The sequence below is a fragment of the Thermobia domestica genome, chromosome 2 (genome assembly GCF_964235325.1).
Source record: "Thermobia domestica chromosome 2, izTheDome1.hap1.1, whole genome shotgun sequence".
In the NCBI taxonomy this organism is placed as follows: Eukaryota; Metazoa; Arthropoda; class Insecta; order Zygentoma; family Lepismatidae; genus Thermobia; species Thermobia domestica.
Genome location: NC_137455.1, coordinates 1,304,266 through 1,324,222, shown reverse-complemented (window position 1 = coordinate 1,324,222; position 19,957 = coordinate 1,304,266). Strand labels below are relative to the sequence as shown.

Genomic DNA, 19,957 nt, shown 5'->3' with positions numbered 1-19,957 from the left:
TTTAGCTGAGTGAAATGTTTAACTGCAACTAAGATACTTCTGATATGTTTCATAATACGTAATATTATTATTCTAGATCATCCTTCCCAGAATTTCAGAATAAAATGTATTTAAAATGAAATTTTCTAAGTTTTGGACCTGCAGAGTGTAATAAATTAAGATGACACCTCACAAAATATCCTACAATTGGGTTTACCTTTTCCAAGGTCCGTAACATTACAGGTTCCTATCACTTTACATTGATATTCCGATCTTGTGTAATACCTCCGGTAATGTAAAAAGGGTATTTTACATCGAACTTGAAGAATAACTTCAAGTGCTATTGAGCTTATATTATATAGATACTAACTTCTAAGCGTTGTAGAAATTTGTAGAAAGAACGGTTTCACCAGATCGGTCCACTTCTCCGTGAAAGCAATTTTTTAAGACCTGAAGAAGTCGAAAATTGTTCTACCACACTATTTATAGCTTTCTATACATTTTTAGGACACCCAGAAGTAAATATTTATTTTACATGGGCTTAAACGCTAAGTAATGTAAAAAGTAAGAACTTGGAATATAGGAACAAGCTAATATCTTTGCGAATGTGAAGGGAATTCAGCAAGGTTTTTAACACAGTTGCAGTCAGCGAAAAGATTAGCGACTAGATACTTTTAGAATAAAATTAGACTTATTAGATTGTTAGAGCAATATGCATTTTAACAGATTTAACTAAGAAATTGATTGCCTATTTCATTGAATGATCTTTTTGATTGGAAGTCGTATTTTCTTTATATATTGAATAGACTCTTCGAAAGCGTCTGATAAAGCCAGTATGTTCAGTTAGTTGGCGAAACTATCACACAATTGTTATTTTAAAATAAACGTTGCTTTTGTTCAGTGATTTGTGTTTCTAGTTTATAACATAACGTTTACTTTCATTCACACTTCGTTATATATGCCCTAGGTTCGTTTTTGATGTATTAAAGAATCAGTTTAACGTAATTCACCAGTTAACTGTAGAAAATAACAACACAGAATACGATGTATCTGAATTTAATTTTTACAAAATATCTTTTCAAACGAATATACACTCCTTCACAATGACGTATCCTTTATGTTCTAAAACTAACTGTAAAAAGCGTAGATATTCATGTCTGGCCCAAACTAAATAACATAAAAAGGCAGATCTGGCCATAAAAGAAAGTGATATCATACACTATGCACCATTGTTCATAGTAACGTTTACATATTATCGTTGTAAGTTGGAGTAATCGAAATGAACAGTATTCGATGAATTTGAGTTTTCTATCAGTTGTGAGCGTGTGGCCCCCCTCACTCCCATTCCATTTTAAATTTCCCAGTTACTCTTGGCTGAATTGGAATGAGGCTTCATGTACTGTTCGTCGACGCAAACTGTGTTTTGGTTTTATCTTTGTATAAGTTGGCAATTCTGTGAGTGATGACTCGTGCTTCCTGTCCACCGAATAAAGGAGGTGTAAAGTGGTTATGACAATCGAAGATATAGTCCCTCGAATTCCAATGCCATCGTAATATACCTTCACTGTTTTTAACACTTTAATTGTTTTGTGTTAATTGCAAACTTATTTAACGCTCTTTGATATTTGTATTTCTGATGAAGGATATTTATTATGAATATTTATAAAATCTTTTCTGGTGTGCTCAGCGTAAAGATATTGACGCTGAGGCAAAAAAGCCGCGAAAGGTACTCTAAGTGGTTATGGTGGTCTAGATTGGTTCTACTACAGTGACGCCCGAGAAAAATATCAAAGTTTTGCCTCGCAATCATTGAAGATTTATTAAGTCTGATAATAATAAGAGTAAGCCAAATCTGCGCAGGTATATAAATATAAATTTAACACAAAAAATATGTTCGTATACCAAGACAACGTTTAACATGTGAAATCACGTAAGTAACGAGGCATGAGCAAAGAACTTGTACAAGGAAAAGGGTGAATTCCGCTTGGAATTGAAAAGTAATTATTTCCATGGAAGCTAAATAATGACTGATCAACGAGGAACAAGAAGCATGAAGAAATCTTCTTCGTAAGAATAATTACATGATCCCCCCCCCCAAAATCCATCAATTTATAGTGTAGTTGAGTGTGATACCTAAATGGCGTGTGTTTAATACTAGTGCATCGCGTAATATAAAATTTAGCCGGCATTCGTAGTGCGTCATCTTCCTTAAAGAAAGAAAGAAAATAAGATAAAAATATATGATAATTCCTTCGCATAAATTACACATTAATAAAGTTTTGGGCTTATGGTGTGTTGGTACATGTTAAATGAATCACTAATAAAATGTTGTAATGTTGTAAACGTAAGTATTATAAACCTGTGTTAAGCGAACAAAATGTACACACCATCTATTTCTTTATGTGCGATTACCTTTACAATCTTTCTGCACAATCACTACAGAGTGGCTGGATGATATGTCCAATGACTTGCACTTATTCCGCTGATACTAGCAGGCGTGGTAAGGATGGTGGGCACTCGCAGTCGCAAGCTCAATGAAATAGTATTTTGGTTCGAGATCCAACTTGGAGGTTTGCGCACTTTCTATTGTAGTATTATCATTTGTATTGCGAATGTCTTCTTCACGCCAATTACTAAAAGCCACCACAGGTAAGCCGTATTGAACAGAAGTTGTTTCCAGCGGAGTTATAAAAATTGGTTATCCCGAATGGGATCAGGTAAGGATCAGACTCTACCAGTCACAAAAGTGGTTAGCTCGAACAAGAATTAGACCCTGCAGACCATAAGAACGGATGCCCCGAACTGGAACCGAACCCAACACAATCCAATTGTGTTACAAAAATGGCTAGCCCGAACAGGAACCGAACCAATTGTGTTACAAAATTGGCGCTCCGAAACAGGAACAGAACTCCTTCACCGTACATGTAAGAAGTAGTGATTTATGTGTAGAAACGTAAAGGTATAAAGTATCTGACTCGTACTTAGAAATTTTCTGTAATTGCGAAAAATGGATGAAAGTAATGTTAAGTTAGTGCTGGACGCACTTAAAGCCAACAAAGAGGAACTCATTGAACAAACTAATAAAGAAATGCAAAATTTACGTGAATCTTTAGAAAATAAAATAGAAAAAGTTGTTGAAGAAACTAATAACGTACGTGAGTTTTTAGAAAACAAAATTGAAAAAGTTAACGAGTCTTTAGAAAGCAAAATTGCTGAGATCAATGATTCCTTAGAAAACAAGATGTTAGAAATTTCAGAGGCAACAAAACAGCAGATCGACGATAAACTTGAGGTGCAATTAGAAATATTCAAAAAAGAATGCGTAGGTAGATATGAACAAATATCCAAAGAAATAGATGAGAAATATGAAAAGGTAAATGATAAATGTGAGAAAATATGGGGGAAAACACTTCAGAATTATCAGGAACTCGAGAACATTACGGTCGATTTGGGTAAATGTGAAGAAAAGGCGGACCGAGCTTTTGAGAAAATTGAAGCAATCGAGGGGTCAGTAAATAAGATTGAAGATAATTTAGAAAACAAAGAAAAAATGTTAGTGGGATTAAATGATACGACCCATAAGTTAGAAAGAAATGTCGTAGTTTTGCACAGTAGGGTTGATATTTTGTCACAGAACGCTATCCCTCCCGGTATTGATATCATTAGCATGAACCAAAATATTGCTTTGATAGGCGACAGGTTGTCAGGGTTAGAAATTAAGGTAGATGAAACCCAAACGAAGTTAAGCTCATTGACTGAACATGCTAGCAGAGAGGGGAGTGAACGTAACTGGCGTAGATTAAGTACATCCGGTGATGATAGGAGTAGCCGTAAGTCAAAATACAGCAGTAAGGAAGAAATTAGTAGTGACAACCAAACAGATTGTAGTTCTTCGACAGCTAGTGAGACAACAAAACTAAAGAAGCGTATTAAAGTAAGAAAATCAGATAGGGGTGACGTAAAAAGGGCTAAACGACGAATATTGCGTCACGGTGACATTGAAATGTTCCCGAAATTTTCTGGTTTAGAAGATGACGAGTCACCAACTTCGTTTTTAGAGCAGTTTAAGATCGCAGCGCACGCTGTAGATGTACCTGAATCACAATATTTAGATGTATTAGGGTTTATTTTTACCGGTAACGCTCGTGAGTGGTACAAGTCAAAACTAGGTACATTTTGTTCATTTAAAGATTTCACTAAAGAATTCAAAGCCCAATTTGGTTCTGAACAAGTCATCGCAAGCAAACTCTCAGTGTTGCAATCGCAAGCGTTCAATCCGAAAACTGATGGTACGGTTACCGATTTCGTTCACAAAAGGTTTAATAAGATACGGGGTTTGTCACCTAATATACCGGATACTTTCATCGTAAATACGATTAAACAGTTGATCCCTATTTCTTACCGACGACAATTAGCGTTGTTCCCAAATTTAGATTTCAGTTCATTTTTGACAGCCATACAAAATCTTGAAGCACTGTATTATAACAGCAGAAATACTAACGATAGAAACAACTTTCATGGTAGAACTGTACGTGTCAATCGGGTAGACGAAGTGCAAGGGAATTACGAGAATTTTAATAAGAGGGGAAATTATGGTAATGGAAACCACAAAAACTCAGGTAAAGGTAAGTTTGACGGACCCAGAAGAAAGGGAACTCCGAACAAGAGAAAGTTCCATTGGAACAAAGGTAAGAACGATCACAGAAGGAATAATGATCGCAATGAAGGTCAGGGTAATAATCGTAGTAATTACGAAGATGATCACGAGTATGAAAATTCAAATCAAAACGAAAGAGTGAGCTTTGTAAATAGTAACCATGATGAAGGTATGAACCGAACACAGCCAATGTCTACATATACTCAATCTGCACCCCAATTTCCGTATTATAGCCCAAGAGCTATGTTTCCACAAAACAAAGATCAACATTTAAACTAAAGTTGCTCTCCAACGCGAGTGCGGTTGGCAGAGTTGGTAATGTAAATGGTAAGTTTGGTACTGAAAGTCAAAATGCACTCAATGATTCGCAATGCGAGGTTGTTGTAATTGGAAAAAATGTAGTAAATGTAGTAAGCTGGGACTCTGATTCATCTGAAAGTAGTGATGAAGAACAGAAATTTAATAGTCAAGCTAGGTCAGCTGAAATAAAAGTACTGATCTTAAATCAACCAGTAGTAGCCTTGTGTGACTCTGGAGCTTCGGTTAGTATTTTGTCGTTAGAGACATGGAAACGTATAGCGTCAATCATATCACACCCTCACTTGCGACCAGCTCCACATATTTTGTTGGTGGATTTTTCAGGTAAGAAAAAGAAACAGGTGCAAGGTGAAACAATATTGTGTATTGAAATAGGGAAAGTTAGTTTTGACGTACGTGTGCTAGTTGTCTCTGATTTGAATACTGAATGCTTATTGGGTAGAAATTTTCTCACACAATCCAAGGCAAAGATAGATTTTGGTGATAATTCTATTACGGTTGAAAAGGAAGGAGAGATTGTTAACGTACCTATGCTAGGTGGTCAAGCTGACAACGTAAAAGTTACAAAAATTCTGACTAAAAGTGATGTACAGAAAAAGGTAAATTTCGTATCTCAAGTTGGTATTAATACTAAAATGAATGTTACTAGTGACAGTGATGATGAATCAGAAATTTTATTTGAGATTGGAAAAGTAAATGTAGAGTGTCCCATAGTGAATAATTTGGTCAGTGAAAAACAAAAATTAGAAAAAGAATGGGTTAATCATGTTGTTCTTTCTGATCAAGCTTATAATAAAGTTCGTAATTCTTGTAGTAATGAAAAAGAAATGAAAGTGTTAAATCTAGAAGTTGCTAACGAAGATAAATTTTTGTTTGATTACTATTCACAGCAAATTTCAGAAATAGACTGTGAGATCGAAAAATCGCATTGTAAATCGTTAGATAGAGCTGCAGTTTGTAATACATTTGATAGTAAAATTGAAAGTGAATTTGTTCCGATTTCAGAAATACGGGAAAGGGTTATGGAAGCACAATTGTCTGATTTTGAGAAAGAGAAATTGTTCAAATTGTTGTTGAAACATAGGAAAATTTTTAAAAATATTCCCGGACGTTGTACCAAATTTGAATATGAAATTGAGGTAGACACTGATCAACCTTTGGTTAAAAGGCAGTATACATTACCATATAAATTTAAAGAACATATTGATTCGCAAATCGATGAGTGGTTACAATGTGGCGTAATAGAATCTTGTGTATCAATTCATTCACACCCAATCTTCTGCGTGCCAAAGAAAAACACTAGTAAAATGCGAGTAGTAGTCGATTTAACTGTCTTGAACAAGCATGTAAAAATAAAACAATTAAAGGTAAATAAAATTGATGATCTGTTGTTAAAATTTCAGGGTGCTAAATACGTATCAAACATTGATTTAGTAGGAAGTTATACACAAGTTCCAATTTCTGAAAATTGTAGAGATTATACGGCATTCTCATGGAATGGGAAAATGTATAGATTTACATCTATTCCTTTTGGATATGCAAATGGAGGTGTAGGATTAATGGCTTGTCTTTTGGTTGTTTTAGGTCATGCATTGTTTGATAAATTAGTTACGTACATCGATGATATTTCTGTACCAACATTCTCTTTTGATGAACAGTTAGAAATTTTAAATTTGTTGTTTACAAAGTTGGAAGAAGCTAATATGACTGTAAATTTAAAGAAATCTTCATTTTGCAATACGAGTTTTCAATTTCTTGGTTTCGTAGTCACACCTGAAGGCGTGAAAAAGGATCCGTCGTATGTAGAAACAATTCGAACATTGCCTCGTCCGAAAAATGTAAAAGAACTTAAGCGAGTGTTAGGTTTATTCGAGTGGTGTTCTAAATTTGTATATCATTTCGCTCATTTAGCCAATCCATTGTTTGAACTTCTGAAAAAGAATAAAAAATGGGTTTGGACTGACGAATGTGAGCAAAGTTTTACTCAGTTAAACGCATCGTTAGCTGAAGAAGTGTTGTTAAATCATCCGCTGTTAGATCACGATTTTTGTTTAGTGACAGACAGTTCCTTGGTAGCAGTGGGGAGTATATTATTTCAAGAAGTTAACGGTGAAAAACACATACTTGGTTTCTACAGTAAAACTTTGAATAGTGCACAGCGAAATTTCACTATTACAGAATTAGAGGCGTATGCAATCGTTACAGCCGTACGTAAATGGGGACATTTATTATATGGCCATCACGTGAAAGTTTACACAGACCATAACTCATTAGTGTTTTTGAATAAAATTCGCCATTGGAACTCTCGTTTGGCTCGGTGGAGTCTTGAACTACAGGGATTTGATTTAGAAATAACGCACATTTCAGGTAGTGAAAATGTGGCTAGTGATGCATTGTCCAGGATAGTTTTAGCTCCTCCTAGTGAAATTTTGGACATAAACAATTTAGAAGTACTTCCATCATTCTTCAGAAATCTCACACCAGGAGAGTTAACTGAAAAACAAAAGGAACATCCTGAGTACAGTAAAATCATTAAATTCCTAGAGAAACCAAATGATCCCTATAGTAAGATGCAAAACAGAAATGTAGAAAAATTTTACAAACTAGAAAATGGTATATTGTTGTATAAGAACTTTCACTTTCCTAATAGTTGGAGAATTTGCATCCCACCATCTTTAGTAAATCTGGTTATTGAAGAAATGCATAATAACCGTGGACATTTCGGGTGCGAAAGAACAGTAAGCTTCATCAGCGAGATCTGTTATTGGAAATCTATGCGGCGAGACGTGATGAACTATATAAACGATTGTCTCGAGTGTAAACGAACTAAAGTCGATACTCGACCTCCGGCGAGACCTTTAGAAACCATACAGGTGAAAGGCCCTAGGAGATTAATTTCGATTGACATTATCGGACCTCTTGTGCCATCTCCCTCAAAGTGTAAATTTATACTCTCAGTTTTGGATGTCTTTACTCGCTACCTTGTTCTTTATCCGATCCGGAACGCTACTACGAAGTGCGTAGTTAAATGTTTAGAGACATTGTACTTTGTGCACTTGGGAATACCTTCAGCTATATTAGCGGACAATGGTAGTTGTTTTATCTCTAAAAACTTCAAACAGAAAATGGAAGAATATGGTGTTAAGATATTTTATTCAACGCCTTACCATCCGGCGTCGAACGCAGTTGAGAGAATCCATCGAGAGACGAATAGGTTGTTTAGACTATTTTGTAAAGATGATCATGGTTCTTGGGAGAAATTCATACCACAAGTCGTTGTGTTGCTGAACTATTCTATATCTAGCAGTCTTGGCGCGAGTCCAGCTAGTTTACATTTGAACATACAGGCTGAAAAACCTATCTTCGAACATTTTGGCATTTTTACGAATGATACGAACGAAAACGATAATGAAAGTTGGGACAATAAATTGGTAATGGCAGATTTTAAAAGAAAAGAAGTGATCCGAAAGCGAAATGAAAGGTATAACTCACAACAGGAGAGTAAACACAAAATACAGGTGAATGATCTGGTTTTTTTGAAACAGACAAACTTAAGTTCCGCAACAGACAAGAAAATTTCCAAATTTTTCAATGTGTTCAAGGGACCCTATCTTTGTGTTAACAAACCCTCCAATTCAGAAAAGGTGTTCGAATTGTTAGATCCTTTAACTGGTAAATCAATTGGTTCACATTCAGTAGATAGACTTAAGGTGTGGAAACCTACGAAACAAACTCGTAAAATCTGGTTAAATCTTGCAGTAAAACATAGTTCTGAGAAATACCATGATGTAATTTCAAACGAATTTAAAAATTCAGATCTAGAAAGCAGTGTTGAAACTGTTCTTTGCAATGCATTAACTACAACACCAGTATGTTTATCCCAAAGTGTTCAATCCAGAAGTAATAACCAACGAATACATAAAATACTGGAGAAATTGTAGATATTGATAAGTATTTGAATTTTCTGTACTGTAAAAATTTGTGTTCATCCGATGTGTTGGAATTTGCGTTAGTAAATCTACAGAATCCTTATGTGGCACTAAATGAACAAGTGCAAGGAATGTAAAAAAAAAAAAAAAAAAAAAAAAAAAAAAAAAAAAGTCGTTTCATATGATATATGCAGGCATCTGTGACCCGCTATGCGACTTCCAGATGGCCGTTGATATTTCTTTTCCAAAGCAATGGAAAAACCAGCAAAGAAATATGCCAAGCCATGGAGATGAGGTCCCCCCCCCCCTTATGTATATTGGGTAATGTAACATGTTTTTAACGCTCGGAGTAAGCTATTTTGGTAAATCCCATTCTTTATTATTTTAAGTTTTTAACCTTGTATTCTTTAATTCGGCCTCATCTCGGGGAGGTAGAACAAATAATTCATTGTGGGTAGGTTCCTTCGAAATTTAGCCAGGCAGATCCCGTCGAGTGATCAGACAGAGTCATAACTGAATTATTACGTTGTAAAAATTTAGCTGTGAATCTTTAAGGCGCCGATAAATTTAATTAAATCTCGACAAAACGTATATTACTTAATATGTTTTAAAAATTTGTTTACGAATGAAAGATTTCATTTCATATATCCGTGTTACTGTATTATTGTATTGTGTTTAAAGTTAATTAACTAATTAATAATGCTGTTTAAATGTTGTATTTTAAAGGTTTGAAGAATGGAAATATTACATTATTAGGAGTTATTCTGAGAATTAGTTATAAGGAAGCATATATTGATGAAAAGGTTATTTTTGCATTTCATGTGTCATTTTTCTCAGAATATTGAAAATTTTATGTGTTCAGTATGATAATTATCTTTAGTGTAAGATGTTAAAACACGAGTCAGATACTTACAAAAAAAAAAAAAAAAAAAAAAAATTGAAAACTTTGATTTAAGTAATAGTGTAAGAAATATATTAGTTGATGTTAGTAAATAGAATATGAATAGTATATAATATAAAATGAAAATATAATAGATAATCAATATTATTCAACTTATATTGAAATCTTGTCTTATAAAAACAAATGTAATTTTATATTTTCGCATATACACACACACACACACAAAAAAAAAAAAGAAGCCCATTTAAAATAAATAGCCCATAAAATAAAAGCCCATCTACGTTTGTGGAAAGTGTTAGTGAATTATAATGAATCAAATGTTAATAATGGAAGAAACAAGAGGAATAATAACCGGAAAAATAAATTTAAGAAGAGGAAACGCAAGATCCCAGGGTTCTGATAATCTTCAAAGATCATCGTCCATATCGCACGCCATATGTGAGCGTGTGGCCCCCCTCACTCCCATTCCATTTTAAATTTCCCAGTTACTCTTGGCTGAATTGGAATGAGGCTTCATGTACTGTTCGTCGACGCAAACTGTGTTTTGGTTTTATCTTTGTATAAGTTGGCAATTCTGTGAGTGATGACTCGTGCTTCCTGTCCACCGAATAAAGGAGGTGTAAAGTGGTTATGACAATCGAAGATATAGTCCCTCGAATTCCAATGCCATCGTAATATACCTTCACTGTTTTTAACACTTTAATTGTTTTGTGTTAATTGCAAACTTATTTAACGCTCTTTGATATTTGTATTTCTGATGAAGGATATTTATTATGAATATTTATAAAATCTTTTCTGGTGTGCTCAGCGTAAAGATATTGACGCTGAGGCAAAAAAGCCGCGAAAGGTACTCTAAGTGGTTATGGTGGTCTAGATTGGTTCTACTACAGTGACGCCCGAGAAAAATATCAAAGTTTTGCCTCGCAATCATTGAAGATTTATTAAGTCTGATAATAATAAGAGTAAGCCAAATCTGCGCAGGTATATAAATATAAATTTAACACAAAAAATATGTTCGTATACCAAGACAACGTTTAACATGTGAAATCACGTAAGTAACGAGGCATGAGCAAAGAACTTGTACAAGGAAAAGGGTGAATTCCGCTTGGAATTGAAAAGTAATTATTTCCATGGAAGCTAAATAATGACTGATCAACGAGGAACAAGAAGCATGAAGAAATCTTCTTCGTAAGAATAATTACATGATCCCCCCCCCCAAAATCCATCAATTTATAGTGTAGTTGAGTGTGATACCTAAATGGCGTGTGTTTAATACTAGTGCATCGCGTAATATAAAATTTAGCCGGCATTCGTAGTGCGTCATCTTCCTTAAAGAAAGAAAGAAAATAAGATAAAAATATATGATAATTCCTTCGCATAAATTACACATTAATAAAGTTTTGGGCTTATGGTGTGTTGGTACATGTTAAATGAATCACTAATAAAATGTTGTAATGTTGTAAACGTAAGTATTATAAACCTGTGTTAAGCGAACAAAATGTACACACCATCTATTTCTTTATGTGCGATTACCTTTACAATCTTTCTGCACAATCACTACAGAGTGGCTGGATGATATGTCCAATGACTTGCACTTATTCCGCTGATACTAGCAGGCGTGGTAAGGATGGTGGGCACTCGCAGTCGCAAGCTCAATGAAATAGTATTTTGGTTCGAGATCCAACTTGGAGGTTTGCGCACTTTCTATTGTAGTATTATCATTTGTATTGCGAATGTCTTCTTCACGCCAATTACTAAAAGCCACCACAGGTAAGCCGTATTGAACAGAAGTTGTTTCCAGCGGAGTTATAAAAATTGGTTATCCCGAATGGGATCAGGTAAGGATCAGACTCTACCAGTCACAAAAGTGGTTAGCTCGAACAAGAATTAGACCCTGCAGACCATAAGAACGGATGCCCCGAACTGGAACCGAACCCAACACAATCCAATTGTGTTACAAAAATGGCTAGCCCGAACAGGAACCGAACCAATTGTGTTACACAGTTTTCTCTCCTTCACAGTTAAGCTAGAATATAGTATTAGAATTTCCCTATTAATGTCCTATTAATTACAAATTAGTTACCAAAGGGTTTTTTTTTTTTTGCATCAATGAAACTTCTTGTAACATATTTAGCGAAACTGATCATTTCAGGGAGAGACTGAACAGATTTTAGGAGGTCTCTTAATAATAACATTTTTGTTGATTTCCCTGTTAAAAATAGACTATTCGATTGTTTTGTGGGGGTTACTCAGTTTCAGTTTGTTTGAAGTAGAGATGCAAAAAAGCCGGCTTTTTTGAATCGATGGTTTTTTTCACATAAAAAGCCGGCTTTTTTGGGAAAAAACGAGAATTTTGGAAATTTTGGCTTTTTTCAACTTCATGATTTTTCTATCTAAATAGCTTTCTTATAATATATTCTATAGTTAGATAAGAATTCCATGACCTGAATGTGATATTTCGCTCTGAAATTCACCATCAAGATGGATGGAGCACATGTTTTACGAATTAAAGCTAACATGAAGAATGTAGTATTTGAGGGTAATTTTAGAGGCTATTTAACTTTATTTTAACTTTTGAGTTATCGCCATCTTTTTTCTTCTCTAGTTTGTCATCCGTGTTTCATTTCTAAGAGCTTTTAGTACTCTAGCTTCTAGCGCAAAAGTTAAACTTGCCCGTTTTTCTATTTATCCGCCAAAGTGTACGTTTTTAAATATATCCGTCAAACCGTACTTCCACATTTCTGTTATACTGTAGCTGTGAAGTGATTTAGCAATAATTTTCCGGACACAACCTTGAATACCAATTTATACAAATAATCAGTAGCGGATTTAGAAAAGTACTTTAGGAGGGTTTTTTCTGATTGTTTCGTTTCCTAAAAAGTCCTAATTTTATTTGGGAAGTGCTTGAAGTTTATGAGTACAGGCATAACTAATATTTCGTTTCGTTTATATGTTTAGCAATAATCTTCCGGATACAACTTTAAAAATCATTTTATACTGAGAATCAGTAGCGGATTTAGAAAAGTATTTTGGGAAGGGTTTCTTACTAATGTTTAGTTTTTTTAAACATTCGTAATTTTTATTTGACGGGAGCTTAAAGTTTGAGTAAAGGCATAAATAATAGATATTTCGTTTATTGCAGACATTCCGTAACTTTGGGGAACGGGCTTCAGTCCAAAAGACCGCCCCCCTAACCTTCGCAAAACCGTCACTGCTGGTAATTAGTAATAATAACGATTTAAAAACAATAAAAAAGGAAGTCGCCCAACTCACAGTACACGCACTATTTCTACATTCACAGATGGAATGAAGAAAAGCTTTGTCAGAATGGTCGAATGCTGGTTGAATCCCGGACTTCCCGATAGAAGCGCAAAAGCTAATCACTCAGTTATGTTTGTTGTGCAGTTGTATTTAGCTTAACTTAAATATATTCCGTAGTCTTTTTTTTTGGGGGGGGGGGAGTTCCGTAATGATATGTTGAATCCCTCTTGTTAAAAATTCAGAAAACTTGAGGATTGGGTAAACTGTGATGGTGGTTCTATAAAACTTAACTGTAGAATTTCAAGAATATACAGAACCAAAAGCTCTAGATGTGCAGCCTTTAAGTGTATCATATAAATCTAAGTATTTCTCTTATGTTTTATTTTAATTTTATTTTGTTTCAAAAAGAGGGTATGGAATATTTTGAAGTAAAAATACTACATACTATTTTGCTAGTTTTTGTGTATTCTTTAAAAAGAAGTGTTTACTTTTAGGGTTGGCTGGTTTACACCAACCTTTTTTTTTTTTTTTTTTTTTTTAATAACTGGTTTAAACCACAAAAATAAAAAGAATGAAAATGCGAATCGTGTGAACTTCATGGTGACGTTTCCAGATATCAAACCACCTGCAATAGTTTAATTTCCCTTTCACCTTTTAATCAGGGTGTCCCATGTTCAATTCTCAGTCGAACCACAAACCTTCTTTCATGCGTAACCCAAGTAGCGGTTCGGATGTCAGTTTAAGCGAAAGTCTTCTCCTTGATAACCTCGGTATTTCGTAAGGATGTTAAGCCTAAATATACGAAACAAACCAAATTGTATATTTCTGCATGCCTAAATGCGTGTTGTTTTATAAAGAAGCCAATATTGCTTAAATATATTGATAGAAATTGGCAAAATTTATCGATTGCCTACGTAGCTTCCAACATTAGCTTGGATTGGACTTTCAATGATATCTACGTACCGGTTCTAAATTTGTAATGTAATACCTCAGTTTTAGCGTACTGATTATGGTACGTTGACCTTTAAATTTTACATGCAAAGCAATAACAGGATTTTCCCGTTATTGTCTTACATTTCAAGTAATGACGGGATTTTCCCAATGACTAGGGCGGGAGATTCTCAACTTAAGAAATTTACTGACCGCACTTCTTTAAGCTTATGGGAGTTCTTCCGGCATAACCCCCCTGTTGCATAATAACATCAAGGCGAAACAAACTTATTTCTGTGAATATGTAATATAAATACATAAAGCAAAAAATCTAAGTCAAAAAAGCCTGGTTTAAACCAAAAAAGCCTGGTTTAAACATCCCCCCAAAAACGGGTTTTTGGCATTTTCTAAAACAACCACGGTTCTTGCCAACTCTGCTTACTTTTGTATATAGGAAGTTAAAAAATTCTTATTATGTACATTGGTTAATCCTGTGGAATTCATAATGTAAATATGTTGAAGAAAAATTGTTTGAAATATTTTTTTTCGAAATTCATAGTTTATTTTCGATGTTTTATATTATTATCAGCATCAACCACTAATTAAATTATTTTTTGTGTTATAGAGAAGCGATACAAAGTCTGTTTTATCAATTTAAAGCAGTATTTTGAAAAAAGCCCAAAATTTCCCAAGCAAAAAAGCAAAGCAGAAAAAACCGAGTTTTTTTCCAAAAAAGCCGGTTTTTTTCCGAGCCCTTGCATCTCTAGTTTTAAGTACTTAAACATTAGAATCAAGTTTCATTCAACTACTTTAATAACATTGAGCAAGATTATTATTCTCCCTAAACAATTTCCGAAAATGCCAGTTTACTAGCTGGAAATGTTTCATTTTAGTTCTACTACTAGCGAGTGTTATCATTTTATATAACTTGCTTTTCTTCCTTCATGAAAACTTTTTTAAGCTAGATAGATTGATAATTCATTTCTTAACTTTAACAGAACGAAGTGCTGTGTAATACTTAACAAAGAATATTCAAATTTCGCGAAGAAAATCTTAACAATTAGTAGGCAGCTGAGCGAGATAGTATGTTGAATGTGTAAGTTTTACATAATGGAGAATAGCATAAATGAAAATTCTGCATCATTAATAATTCAGGGGTATAGAAAAAAAAAACCTACTAAATCAATTTTTCAATTTCGTCAGGAGACGAAACAAAAGTAACTCCTTTGTTTCAGAATTGTTGAACATTTTTTTTTTTTTTTTTTTTTTGTTTAGTCGTAACTACTTAATGCAGATGAATGAAATCTACCACTAAAGAAAAACAATTGTTCAACAATTCTGAAACATAAGGGAGTCACTTTTTTTTTTCGTTCCCTGACAAAATTGAAAAATTGAATTATCAGGTTTTGCTTATATACCCCTAAATTATGCTCACTGTTCGTAATGGTTAAATTTTTAGTCCTTGGCACTTCGAGGTAATCCATAATCGTTCTTTAGAAGTAAGAAAGTGTTTAGAATAATCACTTTGAAAGCCAAAAGACAAAAGTACAATTTCGATTCCCATCAACTGGAAGGCTGTGTGTGTATGTATCTTTGGAAAACTTTCAAATTACGTGACTCCATTTATATATTTAACTTCTTTTCTAAGCGCTTTCTCTCTAATGGAAGCTTACTGATTAGCCTGAACGGTGTGTTTAATACCTAAAATATAGAACCTGTAAACACTGTGATATTTCTTATTGTTGAGTGATTAATTATTTCAAACGGATAAAAATATGGAAACACATGAAAAATTGCATATTACCTGTATTAATAGCAGGTAGGACCACCTTTGGCGCGCAGAACGACCTGCAGTCGACGGGAATGGAAATATACAGATCGCGTATGGTTGTCAATGGGATGCTGTACCATTCTTCCGCCAAAGCAGCTTCAAGTTGTTGTAGAGACGACAGTGGTGAATAGCGGGCTCGCACCTCGGTTTCCAAAACTGACCGACCACAAGGACTCAATGATATTGAGGTCTGTGGTTTGTGGAGGCCATGGTAGATGTAACATTTCATCTTTGTGCTCATGAAACTAGTCCTGGACGATGAAAGCTGTATGAACAAGGGCTCTATGTTATCTTGAAACACGCCATTACCATCTGGGAACAAAGTTTTCACCATGGGATGCAGCTGGTCACTCAAAATGGTTACGCAGTCCTTAGCAGTGACATGTCCATGCAGGGTGATGATAGGTCGTACAGAACACCAGGATATGGCTGCCCAAGTCATCACTGAGCCACCGTCATGCTTCACTCTTAGTAACAACAGACAGTCTGTATCGTACGCTTGTGCTGGCGTTCTCCACACAAATTCGGCCAGCATTTGGAAACAATGTAAAGGAAAGACTCATCCGACGATATGAGTCATTCGCTGCTTCATTGTCCAGTTTTTATAGGCGTTGCACTACTGTCTCCGTATAGAAGCATGGTCAACAGTCACTAGTGGTTTGGGAATTGCAGATCTGCTATAAATATCGTGCTTGTGAAGTTCTCACTTTTGGTGCTAATAGGGTTTGTAAGCACTGTATTGAGCTCAGCTGTGACTTTTGGCGTCGTGGTTATCTTCTGCTTGGTCACAATCCTACCCAATGTGCGTCTGTCCTACGCAACACACTTGCGTCCACCCAGGTACTTCGCTGATGGCGGTTTTTCTGGAACACTCTTAGGCAGTCACGATCTTCGAGATTGTGCTTCTTGATACACGGAACATTTCCGCTACTTTCGTCACAGAAGCTCCCACCATACGCACACCCACAATTTGCTCTCTTTGAAACTGTCAGCTCAGACATGATTCACGATAACCTGCACGAACCGGTCGCTGAACTGTAACTAGCCCATCTCTTCAATTGGCCAGGTTGTATACCTCACAGGATGTGCCTACCATTCAGATGCAAATAGTGTTTGAAATGGTACCTCTTTTATACCAGGTGTTTCCATATTTTTGTCCATCTCCTGTAAGTTTCTAGTAGCGTTCGTACATATCAAAGAAAACATATCTGTTGAACATGTCTTCTATGTAGTTCATGAAACGCCATTGTGCACGATATCGATCAAGACTGTGTTTTGTTTAGGTTTTATTGGCTCCAGTACACCAGCTAAACTATCCAACTAATAAATTGATCTTTTATTTGTAGGAAGCCACAGCAGACGATGAATACGAAGACGATGGCGATGACGATTTAAATGCTGAGGAGGTCGCTGATTAAGTTGTCAAAGCTTCGATCAGATATCTGCACCAAGCACTCGGTCATACATGTACATTTCTATAAATACATTTCTCCTGTTTTTTTAAAAAATATGTTCCAGTCATTGTTATTTATTTATGTGAGCTTTCCAAAGAATACCAAAAATATTAAACTAAGAAAGACTAGATGTCGCAGTGGTAAATCCTACTCTTCAGCCTTTGTTGCAACAGACTGATTGATGTAATCGTTGTTTTTGGCCAAAGAAAATGGTGACTGATTATAGATCATATCATGAAGCATTTAGCCGCCACTGAAAATATTGTAAAATGGTTTGGAAATTATTTCCGTAAGCTGTTTTTTGTAAACTGTATTTTTCTATGTTTAAGTAAATGATGCTCTTGTAAATAAACGTTCTTGTCATTTCCGAAAATATTCACCATTCTGCAATAATTTAGCGTAAATTAAAAAGATAAGATTGGATAAGCATATATCTTAATAACAATTGTGATTTGGGTATTTGGTACGCAGATAAATTATTACTGGTTAAATTAGTAAATGACCACGTATATCTGACCTTTGTGGTCTATGCCGTCAAAGACGGACGTGCTTGGATTGGATTATTTACAATCTTGAATAGTTAAGGGATTTTGATAGCATAGTACACCGTGTTTCAAAAAGAATGACCTGCTTTTGGACGGTAATAATTACGAAACTTGGGACATGCCGGCAGGAAAATTAGTGTTGTTTGAATGGACGTGCCTCGAGTTTCAGAAAATCGCCGTTAGATGCCAGCCAAAAGTAAGATGGCGTCCGCTCAACAGAAGGCGTTTTGTGTGCTGCAGTTTGCAAAGACTGAGTTAGTGATTTCGATCCAGCGTGTTTTCGTCGGCGTTTTGATATTGATCCGCCTGCACCCAAAAACATTCGTCGTTGGTATCGCCAATTTGAAGAGACAGGATGCTTCTCCGCCATAACTGTTGTAAACCCAGATACATTGTGTAAAATTTGACGAATTTAGCTATCGTTTAGATGTTCGTACTGCTGCAGGTGGACACATCGAGCATTTGTAATAGCATAACTAAAACTAGTGAGTATTTTACAGTTTATCCCATTTTTGTAGTATGTTTTTATCAATACATTTGGACTTTTAAAATGAGGCCATTTTTTCTGAAACACCCTGTATTTAAAACAGTAATTGAAATTCAGCTACATTAAATAACTTGGTTCTCTATGTCTATAATTGCAGAAACCTCTGCGTAATTGCATTTCCAAAAACAACCATAGCTCGGAGCACGAAGGAACACATACAAAGTTAAATCACAAAACTCAATTACGTAAGTGTAGGTAATTAGAAAATTATAAACTGCTGCAGGAAACTTTTCTTTCAATGTAAATAGAATCAACGAAGATATATTTTGACTATTAAGGAATAGTCATTCTAACATGTATCAGAATTTCCTCCTCTATATCAAAGATACTCCTGAGAGAGAGAGAGAGAGAGAAAACGAAATATTACTCCCCCCCCTGCATTATGTTTTTCTGTTTTAGAAAATGTCATCGTGTTTAATTATCTGCTGTTTTCTACCCAAAGATCGGTTAGGATACTAACACTTTTATTAACTAAATATTGATTTTTGAACATGTATATTGATTACTACACTTGTGCTCTTTTTAACCTTTTCAAAGATTTTTACTAAATTACTTGCCTGTAGGTGCTGGAATTATTCCCACTTATTTTTCCTCGTCTTCCCATTGAGGTCCTTCAAACGACAATTGATGAAAAAATAAAATATCTTCAAGAATATTACAGTGCTTTTAATTTATGGAATAATAAATTGAGCTTGTGGAGTATAGTGTTGCAACCATATACTGCTGTATTTCCCTTTTGTATGACCGAACAAAATTAAATATAAAAGCACACACCATAAAAGTAAGATCAGGAAGTAATTGTCGTTCCATAATCCCGAAGTTCTAATTCGTAGTGCTCACTCAAGTTTAATCTTGTTATGTGAGTGGAAAGTGGCGTTAGTTTTAATTTCTAAGCATGGCACTATTTGTATTAGAATAAATGTGCTTACTATAAATTCTTCCATCGAGATGTAGATTTTGTAACTAATGTTATAATTTTTAACATTTTGGGTTGGGGTAAGAGACTTCTTGCCGTTGTTCAGACCTTTTATTCTAGCTAATTCTACGATTATATGATTTTTTTTTTTTCACTGGAAGTATTTCTACAGAAAACCAATCCTGGGAAGCAATCCCTCTCGCTTAAACATTTAATTTGAATTTCACACTGCTCAGACATAGGAACACTGCAATATTCTGCGACTTTGAATTTAGTCTTTTAGAATGAAAATCTAGAGACCTGTCTTGTCACTGCTGTTTACATCTGATGGCTGTTGCTCAGATAGCAATCACGTCAGCTTTTAAGGTTTATTTACCGGTATTTACGTGTAAGATCGTATGTAGAACGAGAACATCGATTCCTTAAGAATAACTTCCAATAAACTGGTCAAATGAATGTTTGCAGAGTCGGGACGACATCCAATCAACTTTCGTTCCACATAGAAAATAAGTTTTACCAGGACCCCCCAAATGATCAGCATTTAAAACGTCATCGTAAAACATCGCTTCAGTCACTTAAAAATGACAAAGTTTACATATAATTAATAATTTATGGTAAATTATTTACCGATCCTTACCGATCAAAAAATAGTATGGCATCTACCGTATAAAGAATGACCAAATGGCACA

The 19,957-nt window shown here is 34.9% G+C and overlaps 1 protein-coding gene across 1 annotated transcript in view; it reads left to right on the top strand.

Moving 5' to 3' along the window:
• LOC145669786 (tubulin beta-2 chain-like) overlaps positions 1 to 17,612 on the top strand; it is a 105,993-nt gene extending 88,381 nt beyond the window's left edge. The window contains exon 5 of the mRNA XM_081738129.1: positions 17,153 to 17,612. Within this exon, the coding sequence (XP_081594255.1) occupies positions 17,153 to 17,224 (72 nt within the window). The 3' untranslated portion in view covers positions 17,225 to 17,612. The remainder of the gene's footprint in view (positions 1 to 17,152) is intronic.
• Positions 17,613 to 19,957: the final 2,345 nt, after the last annotated feature.